This window comes from Acartia tonsa, chromosome 2 (genome assembly GCF_053477335.1).
Source record: "Acartia tonsa isolate MP-2025a chromosome 2, ASM5347733v1, whole genome shotgun sequence".
In the NCBI taxonomy this organism is placed as follows: Eukaryota; Metazoa; Arthropoda; class Copepoda; order Calanoida; family Acartiidae; genus Acartia; species Acartia tonsa.
In genome coordinates this window covers 36,297,592-36,312,154 of record NC_137261.1, presented here as the reverse complement: position 1 = coordinate 36,312,154, position 14,563 = coordinate 36,297,592, and the positions used below count along the sequence as shown (strand labels likewise).

Below are 14,563 nucleotides of genomic sequence, written 5' to 3'. Positions count from 1 at the left end.
AAGGCAGGCCTTCCCAATTTCAATTTTACAGAGTTTGTTGAAATGATAGACAGACCTATATTTTGTTTAATATATCAGCTATTGGTCAAATTTTGATTTAATAAACGCATAACAATTAAAATTAAAACATTATAAATAAATTTTCCATAATACTACAACTATTGTTAAAAAATACAACAATAGTATCATATTTTAAGATCTATATTTTCCATCTAAAAAAAAGAAGATAGATTTTTTGAAGGCTCGGTGTACAAACCTCCCTTTTTTGGCCCTCGGACAAGCCCCCCACTTTTGATGTCCATTATGGCCTGACTACCAAACATAAAAGCCAAGTATACGCACTTTTCGCTGTACATACATTCATAGATATAAGATTTCGGTGCGCAACAAAACGCGCCTCCAAAATTTAGAAAGGGAACGCGCTTGTCATATGTTGGGGTGGGAAATGCGGGGGGATGGGTCAAACTGATGGTTTGTGGGGAAGGTGAAGGGAAAAATGATTTGGTATAAAAAGTCAAACTTGACGGAAAATAAGCATTCACTGCCAGTGACTAGAATCATGTTGAAGTACGCTATTGTGGTAAGTTACCTTTTCAATATTGATTTATTCAATTCCTACCTAAGTTCATAAGCTTCATAAAATTCCTAAGATAAATTTTTAAATTGTATAGGTATCAATTCCTTTGTTAACACCAATAACAACATAATGTTATATACTAACATTTTATCATTAACAATCAAATTTAAAAAGTTGAAAGTAAACAGTTTTTCTGGAGATTTTGCTATTGCATTTATGAATCAAAATCTGTAATTTCAATACTTTTTATTTATTCTGAATTTTTCTATATAGATTTGTGTAAACACGCAAAACATTGTCCATATGGCTTCAATCCACTTACTCTGTATTTAAAAACTTCCATGTTGCTTTTCGTTGAACTGAACACGTTACTTTTAAGCTCTTATTTTATCTTTTTTGTGCCTTTTTACCACAAACATAACTAATGTTAATTTGGTTGTAGGTTTGTCTTGCTGCCTACGTGTCCGCTGAGGCTGAGGCTGAGGCCGATCCCGCCTTGTTGTACGGAGCCTACGGCTACGGCTATCCTTATGCCCACGGTTATGCTGCTTATGGCGCCTACCCCTATGCTGCCCACGCTGCCCTTCCCTACGCCGGATACTATGGTGCCAGATACTACGCCAACTCCGGTGGAGCCGTCCACATTGTGAAGAGAGAGGCCGAGGCTGAGCCCGCTGCCGATGCCACCGCTGTCGCTGATGCCGATGCTGATGCTTACTACGGATACTACGGCTATGCCCACCACGCTCCTCTGGCCTATGCCGGTCACTACGGCTATGCCCACCACGCCCCTCTCTCCTACGCCAGCTATGTCCACCCCTATGCTTTCGGTGGATACTACGGCCACGGATATGCCGGTCACTATCTTGGCAAGAGATCTGCTGATGCTGATGCCACCGCTGATGCTGATGCCGATGCCTACTATGGTTACTACGGCCACCCCTACGCTTACGGTCACGGATACGGTCACGCCCACGGATACTACGGACACGGATACGGTCACGGTTACGGATATGCCTACTACGGTTAAGCATTACCCCGTCCTCCCTGATCCCTATTCACCTGTACTCCCCTTACAGCTTTCATACAGTTATTTATGAATTATAAAGCAGCATGCTCACACAATGGTTTCTAGAAGATCTAATCACTGGCAGATTTGTTCAGTGCCAGCAGCTTGCACCTTTAGCAGGTTGTTGTGTAGGAATTTTATGAATCAAAGAAATCATAGGTTTGAAATAAATTTTAAACTTTAATTTTTGTGTTCTTGATTTTGTTTAATTATTTAGTGTGTTTTAAAAGTTGATTGTAAAAATTCAAATAGGCTCATACATAACTCGATAAAGATTAGAAAAATTTGAAACATTTTTGCACTTTTTTCAACTCTTACAGGGTCAGAGATGAGACAACTTTCCCCCTATACAAAGGTGTTAAATTCTGTTTTGAGCATCTTTTAATCAATAACAAAAGGAGTGTAGGGTGCATATTTAGTATGTGTATAAATTAGATGCCATTGCCATTTCCATTTAGCCTTTGTAACAAATCAAATTAAGATTTTATATTGAAATCTTCATATTGGGCAATAGTCGTGTAAAATATGGGTGACTATACACCCCCTAAAAATGAAATTAGAAAGACCTCCGGTAGTCCGACTTTTTACACATACCTCATTGACAAATCTGTACACACTACTGCTATAAATCTTTTTGCTGTAGACTGATATTTTTCAAAACTTAAATAGGCATTACGAAAAAAATTTGAAAATTTGAAATTGAAAAAAAGCAAAAAATGAAAAGATAATAGATTAAAAACCTCCCTCTAATCCCTTTTTAAAAAGCTAAAGCAATAATATGTATGGTAATAAAATAAAATGATTCCAGAGTGTCTTTTAATTTAAGCTTACAAAAAGTAATAAAAATTTATTCCATTGCTAAAATTAATTTAAGCACACCTTAACAAATCTACCAACAGGAATAATTTGTAAATCACAATTACACCATCTAATATCTTTTTAGTCTTTTTTTATGTTGCATATTTATATACAGTTTTCATTCTAAATAAAATAATTTGTTGCCTATGAATCTAGGTTTAGTTTATGTATGTTTAGTTTTTTAAGCAATTTATCATTTCTGGCCTTCGTGCCTACCTAAGGCCGAGTTAGGTCATTCAACCCATTTTGACCCAAGGCCTTTGTTTCATTTGATACAAATATACATTTATTGGACTGCTCAATAATTTTAAATTTGGATTGTATGCCTGTCTATATATGTATGAAACATACTGGTGTAAAATTATTGACTTCTCTGTACATTAAAAAATGATTTTTTTTGTTAAAATTAAAAATATACCTAATATTGACATTAAATTTTAATGTTATTATTAGAAAGCTAAAATTTTTAAAGAAGATTTTTCTTCACCCAGACTAAAAAATATAAAAATGGTATTTGCTCAATTTGGTGTATAATATAGAATCTTGAATCTTGTTGTGAATAAGTTAACCTCTGACAAATGAGTATCTACTCTGTAACTCAATCTGTCTGTTAATCTACCAAAAGTACTTGATATTTAAATGATATTATTTTTAACTATGTAATTTGCTAATTGATGATGTTGCCATCCTTGTTAATTTTCAAAATACTTACAAATTTTCTAAAGTTAAGTGTCAGAATTTATTAAGCAGCTGCCTTTCATTGTATGTATTAAACCATGTATAAATACATTGAAATCCAACATAGAAACAGCAGTTAAAAACTACTGCGCACTTTTACTTGAGCAAATCTAGGGGCTTGGGCCTCTTAAAGTACAAATACTTTCCTTTCTTGAGGTGGTGGTTCTCAGGGACACAAATGAATATTTATCAAACTTAGTAGGTAAAGTTTGTGTTATCAGGGAAAAAGGGATGTTGGATTGTAAATCATACAAGTCCCCAAAGTTTTATCAACATTAAATTTGGGGTCATTACTAAATAATTTTTTTTCTTTCTCTCAATAACTGTAATCTAAAGAAGGTTTTTTTTTATATTTTATCTATCATAATTGGGGTTGTAGAATTATCGTGCATTATGTTATCATTTAAGATTTCTAATGTTTATACGCACGTAAAGACAAGGCCTAATTTTAGAGCAGTACTCGGCAGATACTCCAACTTTGAAACCCAGCTGGATGTCTAAACCTGTTCAGCAAAATTTGGAAATCACCCATACTGGTCCTAATTGGATAATGCTTTGTTATTTCAGATTAAAAAAGACGGCAACACCCACGAATATCATTATCCAACCACACATGGATATGAAAGACGGACAAAGTGAATTAGAGAGCAATTGTTCAGCGCTCATAAAATACAAAAGAAAAGAAGAATGATAATAGTTATTTCTTGCATCGTATTATAAACGGCTATCCGCGGATATAGAATGTACAATTATAAAATTAAAACCAGCTGTTTTGCCCCGAGGTGTCGAAGGCACGGGCTAAAAAAAACTGGTTTTAATCTTATGATTGTACATTTTTATATTCGTAGAAAGCTGGATATAATACGATGCTAGACATAGTTTTTTCGTATGGATGAGAACCGGTTCCTATCCACCGGATTCGAATGAATACGAGAAAAAATCTTAAAAATTTTATAAAGATATCTACATATCTTTTGTTGCATGACTGACGGACCGATTGTCGGACAGAAAAAGTTAGTTGTAGTGTAGCTTCCCTGTCAATAAGTATAAATTTATGAAATATAAATATGAACAAATATTACATGAAATAAATTGATTAAAATATCTGACTATATTTCCATGTTCCTGGTAGGACGTTGGTTTTTTTTAACGATCCTCTAAGATTTTACGACTTTTTTAATTTGCTAAAATTAGCTCCTTCCTTGGCAATACCAGGGATCTTAAGGGACAAGACAATGGACGATAATTTGATGTTCACCCCAAAATTACCTCTTGTATTTTATAAAATTAATGGTAAACCATTTTCTATTTGTTAATTTGTACCAACCAATCAAGATTTAACGAAAGACATTTCACGCCAACGAATTAAGAAAACGTGTTTATAATTCTTTGGCTACCAGTATACATAACTGTTTGATGTTCCCTCCCTCCCTGGGGCCATCCCCAGTGTTATTTATTTTTATTTGTTTTCCTCATCAAAATTTTCCAGAGCTTCTTTTAAAAGCAAAGATTTTCTACATTCTTTTCATTCCACCTGAAATGAATACCTCTAACATTAATTTGAACACGATAGAACTGTTCTTCCAATTTCAAACAGGAGAAGGATTCCTTGGGTCATCTCAAAAAACGCCTATATCGTTTTTTGAGATAGGCGTTTTTTGAGTATAGCCGATTCCTTTACCAGTTTGAAAAATAAAAAAATTGCATCATGTATTTAAGCATTTTTACGGCAACTGATTATTTTAAATTTTGGTTGGTATTACAGTCACTAATACGTTCGTTTTTTTACTGTTTTTCTAAGCGTCGCTTTTATGTATGTTTTGATAATTGTTTAGTCTAAATGTCTTAGGAATAATTAGGCTTTCCTTAATTTTTTAGTGTTTACGTATATCAGACATTTGTTGTTTTATCTCATTAAATATAGATAATTAGAAAGAAACAAGTATGACAACATCCATAATTAGCGAAGCACATATATCAAGTCTCCTCAGTACGTTATAGACGAATGATTTATATAGAGCCAATGCGCAACACATAAAATATCATTATTTTATCTTAGACTAGCGGCTACGCCCCTAGAGGCCTCTAGTGGCACTTTAAATGTTTTTGTTTGTTAAAGTTAATTTTTTATGTACGATACCACCTTATTCGACGCTGAAGTCTCCCAGATTTTAAGAAAATTTTCAATTTTTTTTTCATTTCTTTTGGGAGGGTGGTAGTACCCTCCCCCAAAATAGTTAAAAACCTTCCCAGGACATATGAGAATCTACCCTGTTAAGGAGAACCCGATCGGTTTAGCGGTTAGCGAGATCCTTCGTTACAAACAGACAAACACACAAACAGACAGACATCGTTCTACTTTGTATTATAGATAGCAACCATTCCAACATTTCTTGATTAAAATGAATTGTTCGTAAGACCATTATCGAAAGACCGACGGACCAAAATTGAGTTAAAACAAAGTTTACTCACTAAAGAGTTAATTTAAAACTATCATGAAAGTTTAAAGCAATGTTTTTAGGGAAATTTGCATTCTTGTTAACAAACCCAATTAGGTTTCGTGAATTTAACTATACATAAAAAATAATGTTTATTTAATGTAATAATTATTATATTTATTGGTAGCTTTAAAGCTTTATTATGGGCTATGTGCAAATATTTGTTTGTTTAGCACGTTTTTATGTTTGTCTATTAAAATCTCACTAACCACTCAACCGATTGAGTTCCGAATTTCAGCAAAGATTAACATATGGTCTGAGATGGTTCTATGTGCAAATATTTGTTTGTTTAGCACGTTTTTATGTTTGTCTATTAAAATCTCACTAACCACTTGAGTTCCGAATTTCAGCAAAAATTAACATATGGTCTGAGATGGTTCTAGGCATAAGCGTGCAGAGAAGGCTTTTTAAAAAAATTATAATTCTAAAAGAATGCATTCCCCTCTTTTTACTCCGTAAATTATTGCACCCCTCTGTCAAAACTCTGTGCACACCTCTGGTTTATAATTTTTAAGTTATAGTCTTGTAATGGCTAAAGCCCCCCCCCTCTATATGCTAGGGATACAACCGCTGCTGTATTTAAACAAGGACAATTATATCCATAACTAGCACTGCAAAAACACACAACATTTTCTTTTTTATGTATATTAACTCTTTAAATAATTTTTTTCACACCCCTATAAATTCATTCCACACCCTACCACTCAAAACATTTTTGAGAGGATTGAAATTTACAAAAATGGGTTGTGCTTCAGGTACACCATTGTACACCGCTTTTATTCTAATTATTTATGTTCCATTTAAAGTTCCAGTAAAACAAACAAAATTTTTTTATTACTTTGACAAAGCTTATTATGAAGAAAGTTGACTATTTGCTAGTAATACAAAAACTTATTGTGTTTTGTTCTGTGATTTTGACTGGGTGTAAGCCCGCTGTATTAAATTTCTCATATATGTTATTTAGACGACTGGAAAATATATAGCGTCAAACATATACACCTAATATTAAAGCCAAAAACAAATTTGCTACATGTAAATACATAAAAAGTGGCAGCATCCCAAATATGCCACCACGTCTCCTCTTAAAAATATATTCAGATAATTCGGAAAATATCACGAAACCTTTACAACAAAATTTTATTGCAATTATATTATTCTTATTATTATGATATGATTCAAACAGGACACGATATTCCAAATATAATTCTTTTAAGAATAATAAACGTCTAAAATTCGTATATGATGTTTATTCATATTTGAAAAACTTAAATACTGAATAAGAATGATTTCATAAAATATTTTTGTTTTGACGAAGACATACCTTTAACTATTAGATTCTCATAGTAATTTTCAGCTGTAAGGTATAACCAACAAGTGAAATAAATCTAAAAGATTATTTGGGGGGCAAATGGAGAGGTCGTCAATTATGTGCCCCCAAACGACAGCTTAAAAAGACGTATAGGTTCCGTGATTTTTTCCCGAATTAATTTCGTTATTGGTATAAGCTGAGTAATTTTCTTCTATTCACCTATGTGAGTAATAAGGCAATGAACGATATATTGGCGTACATTCCCAATTACGATAAGAGTCATTTGATAAAAATAATTGATGGAAAAGGTGGGACGAAGCTAGTTTGCATAACCCAATAAATATCTAATAAAAGTCCACGAAATTTTTCAGCCAACGAATAATGGACCATTTAAAAAAAGTATTATTTACAGACCTATGTACTAAACCTTCCTGGCTATTATATGCTGACTTAATTTGTTTTAAATCTATAGCAAAATATTTCTTTACATGAAGTAAAATGATACAGCAATGTTTTTACAGCTTTCTTCGTTTTTTATGATTATCTTTATCATCTTCTTACATCATTTATCTTTTTTTTTTAAAACAATTAAAAAAACTAATGTTTGCAAAACTTGCTTTAAAAATTTATATTTCTAACGAGGATGACAACATCCATAAGTAGCGAAAAACTAAGAATCGATCTAGCACCCCAACCAATAGGATTATCTTTATTAAACCTGATGGAAATATATAGACTGTAAACTATTCAATCCCTGAAAATTTCAGCCGTCTATCTTGAATAAGTTTCGAAAAATCATGAAAACTCAATAATCTAGGAATCGATCTAGCACCCCAATTAATATACAAATCTTAATGAAAATTAGTGAAAATATGTAGAATGTTAATTTATTTAATCACTGTCTTGAAAAGATAACGAGAAAATTAAAAAAAACATAAAAAATAGGAATCGATCTAGCACCCTCATTAACAGACAGATGGAAAAACAATGTATAGAAGAGATGAGCTTATGTTATAGGAATCTGCACTAAAAATTTCAGCTGTCTATCTTTTATAGGAGCTGAGAAAATCACGTTTCCCCCAATTCATTAATTACAGACGGACATTTATAATTATAGAATAGCTTCGCTACTAAAAATATAAGGAAAAATTATAAGTAGCTATTTAATGGTGCGGGTACTCTATAACAGTAAGTGTTTGTCCTTCTGGCTGTCTGTCTGTCGGTGATGCTAGGGTTGTCCTATTTTTTGTAATAGTACCCTTTAACATAATACAGGGTGGGGCACATAAATCCGGACTTTTTAAAAACGGCCATAGCCTCGAAACTACTTGACCAATCAGGACGTTTGACCCCACTATAAAAAGTTTAGGTAATGACCTTTCAGCACAAAAAAATATTTGGACGATTGGGGACGTGTACTCCGAGCTAGCCGCGAATATGTTCAACAAGGCAGATTCGAAATGCGCTGGTGGTTTAATCTTGATTCTCGACTAGGTCCCACTAAATCTGACCTCAGCCCATCTGTAGGTGAGGTAGGGTTATAAAACTTGCTGGAAATACTCTTAGATACATAAGTAAGACACTAGAAAAGACTAGAGCTATCTATCTGAAATGGCTTGGCCGTAGTACTCCAGCAAAGTGAAACGTGTCAGATTTTGAGATGTCAAAACCGTCAAAAATCGTGAAAAATTGTGAAAATTTCTCGGTTCTCGATTTCAGCGACCCATATGGAACTTTAAAACTCATTTTAGACTATGGAAAGCACTGACAACCCTAGCTGAATTGTCATGACATTTCCAAAAAGGTAAAGGACGTCGTTCTAGCTCAACTGTGGTCAAAATAAGAGCCTCCGTGTCTAAGAGTAGCTTGAAAGTTGGGTTAATTTGGATCCTGCGGTTACTCACGTTCCTAAGGAAATGTGGCCTCCCAGCAGCCTGATCTTAATTCAATGGACTTTTGGGCGTAAAGCTACTTTGAAGCATGCACCAAAAGACGTGCAAATCTTTAAAATTGACGATGTTCATTTGTATAAAAATTTGAAAAAGTCCGGATTTATGTGCCCCACCCTGTATATGCATAATTGTTAAAAAAACCGCTTAGGATACCCTTTTCCCTTTCGACGAAGGTAGCGCATAAATTACCTGAAGCTCGAAGAATCGAATGTATATTAAACGGGATGAGACGTGCCAAATAAAGTTTAGTTTACGTCCTTACGCTGTTTCTTTTTGGTTTCTCTCTTACATGTATTTGTGTAGGCATAATTTGTGCTCTAATATTACATTTTCCCCCGTCATTGTTTCCTCTTTTCTTTTCAATTTCCCTAGATCTCCCAATACTCTGAATGGTTGTCCGTATATTTTGCTTATGATATCAAACAGATTCTCTACTATCAGAAATAATCGTCCCTGTTCGAAGTTTAAAACAAAATATACAGAAAATGAGGTTTATAAAGTAATGGACCCGAAATGATTTTATATGTTTTTTAGTATGGCTTCGCACCGATATATATCCGCTGGATTAAAACCTGTTCCTGAAAAATCATGTAAAGCATCCTATTACAGGCAATTTTCCACGAATATTGATTAAAAATCATAAAATTAAAATCAGTTTTGTTTATACCTGGTTTTGTTAGACCGTGTTTTTTCAAAAAATTTCATTTAAAATCCATGAAAAACTGTCTATAATGCGTTGCGATAATTAAAGTTAGCTCTAATTTCCTATATGTTTTATCTGCTCTAAGAAGCACTAATCTATGGAATGTCATTTCTTTAAATGTTCCAATTTAACTCTTTCACTTAGTAATAAAAGCGAGAATAAAAAGATGATTAATGTTTGGTAATTAAGATCTCGAATGGTTCTAATGATAAATGAAAGTGTATGCTTTATACACGTGACAAAAGTGTTATTGCAAACCAGCAAAAAATTAAAGATAAGAATTAGCATGAATTTGAAAATTATTTAAATAGTTGGTACAACTAACATTGTCCAAACTTTACCACCAATAATTTCAATTTACAGAAGAGATGATTTTGTATCAATTAAGGGTTTACATAATTTATATTTCATGGTCCTATCTCAAAATATTCCTGTTGTGCTTTACACTTTTTTTCACTTTCCCCAAAACAGCCTAAAATCAATCAATACCAGCAAAAATCTGCCATGAAAAGTAAAACTCCTACTCTATCTTTTAGGTCCTGCTATTTTCTGTTTTTAAATCATCAGCAATGTAATATATAACTTTTGCGGATAGTTCGATCTTTTTAAGTACATTTGATTAGATTTTCTTGTCGGCCCTAATTTTGGTTTCAATATATATGAAACTAAAAAGTTTGTGTTCGGTGCTTTCACAAAAAGTAACTGTTAAGCAATGATTCCTCCCCCCATGCTTTTAAAATCAATCGAGAATAAGGAAGTGGGCAATTTTTTAAACCCTTTATATGACAATTAAAAATTGATACATGTTAAAATCACATTAAATCTATATTGCCTTCCTTTCAACGTTTTTGTCACATTGAATTGTTATTGTAAGAACTATATACATACATTCGTTGCGTTTTAAGTGAAAGAACAACCCCGCGACTGTGGCGTAACAAGTAGCGCATCCGCTCTTTTTAGAGAAGGTGATATGTTCGAATCTCGGCCGGACACCACGTCTAATCTAATGACATTAATAATGGTCCCTACTGCTGCATAACATAGTAGTTAATGTAGGGGAAATGCCTTGTCCCATAACAGGCCCAACTCAACACAGTTAGGACTTCCATACTAAGGTCGTGCAATCAAAAGGTTGATAGGACGTTTAACCATAAACCTGTACATCATTTTTTTTGGTTCTGAAATACACTAAAATAAGATCTCGTGGTGTATCCAGTTCTCAAATTCCATTCTTATAGTTAAATAAAACACAAAAAAGAATTTAGAGAACAAAGTACAAGGAGAAAGTGAGCAATAACAAACAGACAGACCGACATGATGAGTTGTAGAGTAGATGCTTAATGGCTGTGCTAATATTGGCACAAATTTTACGAGTCAAACACATATTTCTACATAAAATTGATGTATAATTAGCAGTACCGTTAGACAAAGAAAAATCAGTCTTAAATAGCAAAAGAGAAAATACATATTTTCCTATAGAAATCTTATGTTCAGTAGAGCATTACAGACCGACATATCAAGTGAATTATTGAGTAGGTGTCTAGTGGTCCTCAGAATTTTCAGAATAAAAAGCAGTCGAGAAAATTATCGTCAGACATACAGACGGAGAAAAGTATATTTACAACTATAGAATAGCAGCGCTTTTAATATAGTAAAATATCCAAACCGATAACCTCTACCATAGATTAGATTCGCATATGAATAACATTTAATTTATATTAAAGTTTTATTGATTTTATATTTAATTCAATTCAACAAAAAAACTTCAAACTTAAAGTCAAGTCCCGGGCATAAAAAACAATTTACTTTAAAAATTCCAACATATCCATTAAAAATTGTTTATTTAAATATCTGTGAACACCCATATAATGAAAAGTTAAAATTGGGTGTCGTATTTGTCTAAGGAGATGATACAACTTTGAATTTCCGAATTTAAATTGAAATGAACTATTAACCAGTCTCTTAGTCAAAATACAGTTAATAATACGCCGACCAGGAGTCACATAATTGGTTCATTTCCGCGACAAATTCAGAAATTGAACATTGTGTTATCATCCAAAGAGAGAGATATTCGTTGGCTTAACAACTTTGGGGACTTCAGTGAATTTTGTTTGGTTGACTCATTAAAGTGAGTGAACCTAGTAAAAGTGTCTGACTCTGATTATGACGTAAAAAAAATTAGCCAATGAGAGGCCACTATAAATTTTACCATTGATCAATTACAGTGTATACTGGCCTCTCATTGGCTAATTTTTTTTACGTCATAATCAGAGTCAGACATTTTTACTAGGTTCAAGTGAATGTTCAAAAGTTTCAACCACTAATTTTGATAAACAGAAGGTGTAATTTTGTTGTCCATCATTGGGAATGTACCTAAATTTATTGGCCGTTGTCTTATCCCTATAGATCCCTGGTGTCCAGAATTTTAGTTTTATCTGAAAATTTGATCAGACAAAAAGTTTTGAAGTTTCATAAAAGTTTTAAGGCCGTCGCAAGACAAAATCTATGCATTATGCAAGCCAAGCTACTCTCTAACCATAATATCAACATAAAGATTATTTGCTAAGTATCAACATCTATTCTTAACTTATCAACTGGATTTATTTTCATTTAAAAAAACCTTACTACTTCATATCTAAAGGATTCAAAATGCAAAGACATATATTTTTTACTCTTATTTTATACATCTTAATTTGAACTGATGATCTATTTAATAGTGAAACAATTTTCTTCCATAAATAAAATGTTAAAAATAACTTGTGTTTATATATATATAAAATACTGGATCATGGAAAGAAAACAAAGTCATTCCTAATTAGGACAGAAGTCACTGGAAATTGATCTAAGGAAGGCTACTTATGTCCTTCATCTAACAAAATCTAACTTAAGGGAGGTGACTTATGTCCTTTGTCTGACAAATTCTTACATTAGGAAGGCTGCTTATGTCCTTCATCTTGCAAAACATAGCAAATTATTGGAAAACTTAGCTTTTCTGTCCTTCACATAGCAAATTCTTACAAAACATAGCAAATTCTTGGAAAACTTAGCTTTTCTGTCCTTCACATAGCTAATTCTTGCAAAACATAGCAAATTCCTACAAAACATAGCAAATTCTTGCAAAACATAGCAAATTCTTACAAAACATAGCAAATTCTTGCAAAACATAGCAAATTCTTACAAAACATAGCAAATTCTTGCAAAACATACCAAAGTCTTGCAAAACATACCAAATTCTTGGAAAAATTAGCTTTTCTGTCCTTCACATAGCAAAACCTCACAAAACATAGCTTTTATGTCCTTCACATAGCAAATTCTTGCAAAATATAGCAAATTCTTACAAAACATAGCAAATTCTTACAAAACATAGCAAATTCTTGCAAAACATAGCAAATTCTTGCAAAACATAGCAAATTCTTGGAAAACTTAGATTTTCTGTCCTTCACATAGCAAATTCTTGCAAAACATAGCAAATTCTGTCCTTCACATAGCTAATTCTTGCAAAACATAGCAAATTCTAAAGATACGGTGACCTGGTGTCCTTGGTACGAACAGTAAGATTTGGGAAATGGTTTGAATCCTTAGTAAATTTGGCTAAGTCCAAAAATATTTTGTCAAATTTTTGAAGAAAAAATACCCAGGTGACACCAAGCGTACCTACTGAGAGGACACCAGGTTGAAAATATTCTTAGTGTCAAAGAATTTTTGGACTTAGCCAAATTTACTAAGGATTCGAACCATTTCCCAAATCTTACCATCGGTACCAAGGACACCAGGTCACCGTATCTCAAGAACCGGTGGTCGGATCGCGCTGAAAATTCGTTTTTGAGTTTGGGACCCTTATTGCAAGAATTTGCTATGTTTTGTAAGAATTTGCTATGTTTTGTAAGAATTTTCTATGTTTTGCAAGAATTTGCTATGTTTTGCAAGAATTTGCTATGTTTTGCAAGATTTTGCTATGTTCTGTAAGAATTTGCTATGTTTTGCAAGAATTTGCTATGTTTTGCAAGAATATGCTATGTTTTGCAAGAATTTGCTATGTTTTGCAAGAATTTGCTATGTTTTGCAAGAATTTGCTATGTTTTGTAAGAATTTGCTATGTTTTGCAAGAATTAGCTATGTGAAGGACAAAAAAGCTAAGTTTTCCAAGAATTTGCTATGTTTTGCAAGAATTTGCTATGTTTTGCAAGAATATGCTATGTTTTGTAAGAATTTGCTATGTTTTGCAAGAATTTGCTATGTTTTGTAAGAATTTGCTATGTTTTCCAAGAATTAGCTATGTGAAGGACAGAAAAGCTAAGTTTTCCAATATTTTGCTATGTGATGGACCAAAAACCAATTTTATGCAAGATTTTGCTATGTGAAGGATCAAAAAGCTAGGTTTTGTGAGGTGAAGGGAGGCTACTTATGTCCTCAATCTTGCAAAATCTTTGTTAAGGGAGGTATGTTATGCCCTTCATCTAAGAAATTCTCACTTAAGGAAGGCTACTTATGTCCTTCCTAGGAAGGTGACTTCTGTTCTAATTTAGGAATGACTTTGTTTTCTTTCCATGATCCAAAATACTTCATATAATAGGATTAATTCACCTAATCATTTTAAGTGAGGGAGGGAATGTTGGACATAAGTTTATACATGACCTGTAGCCATCAATTTAGAAAAATGTTCTTTCATTTGTTAGCTTTCAAATTGATTAGGTTTTACAAATTAACATTGTCAACACTTTTTGACCTATGATTAAGCATGTTAACTTGGCTTGCTGCTTCCTTTAGAAGTTAGGTACAATACAAATAGAGCCTTTAATCAATACTAGAATATATTTATTTGGACAAAGCTTTCGTCCCATGACTTCGTAGATGTATTA

General features: G+C 32.9%; 1 protein-coding gene across 1 annotated transcript; it reads left to right on the top strand.

Moving 5' to 3' along the window:
* The first annotated feature begins 402 nt into the window (after window positions 1–402).
* LOC145311698 (uncharacterized) lies at window positions 403–1,830 on the top strand. The gene is made up of 2 exons (XM_080150667.1): window positions 403–580; window positions 1,020–1,830. The coding sequence occupies exons 1-2, from the start codon at window positions 497–499 to the stop codon at window positions 1,605–1,607; spliced, it is 672 nt and encodes a 223-aa protein (XP_080006793.1). The 5' UTR covers window positions 403–496; the 3' UTR covers window positions 1,608–1,830.
* The last annotated feature ends 12,733 nt before the right edge of the window (window positions 1,831–14,563 follow it).

Excerpts from the sequence above, each read along its gene's own strand:
- LOC145311698 (XM_080150667.1), top strand. The coding sequence starts at position 497 with ATGATTTGGTATAAAAAGTCAAACTTGACGGAAAATAAGCATTCACTG. Across the intron at positions 581-1,019 it reads TGTTGAAGTACGCTATTGTG|GTTTGTCTTGCTGCCTACGT; the intron begins GTAAGTTACCTT and ends ATTTGGTTGTAG.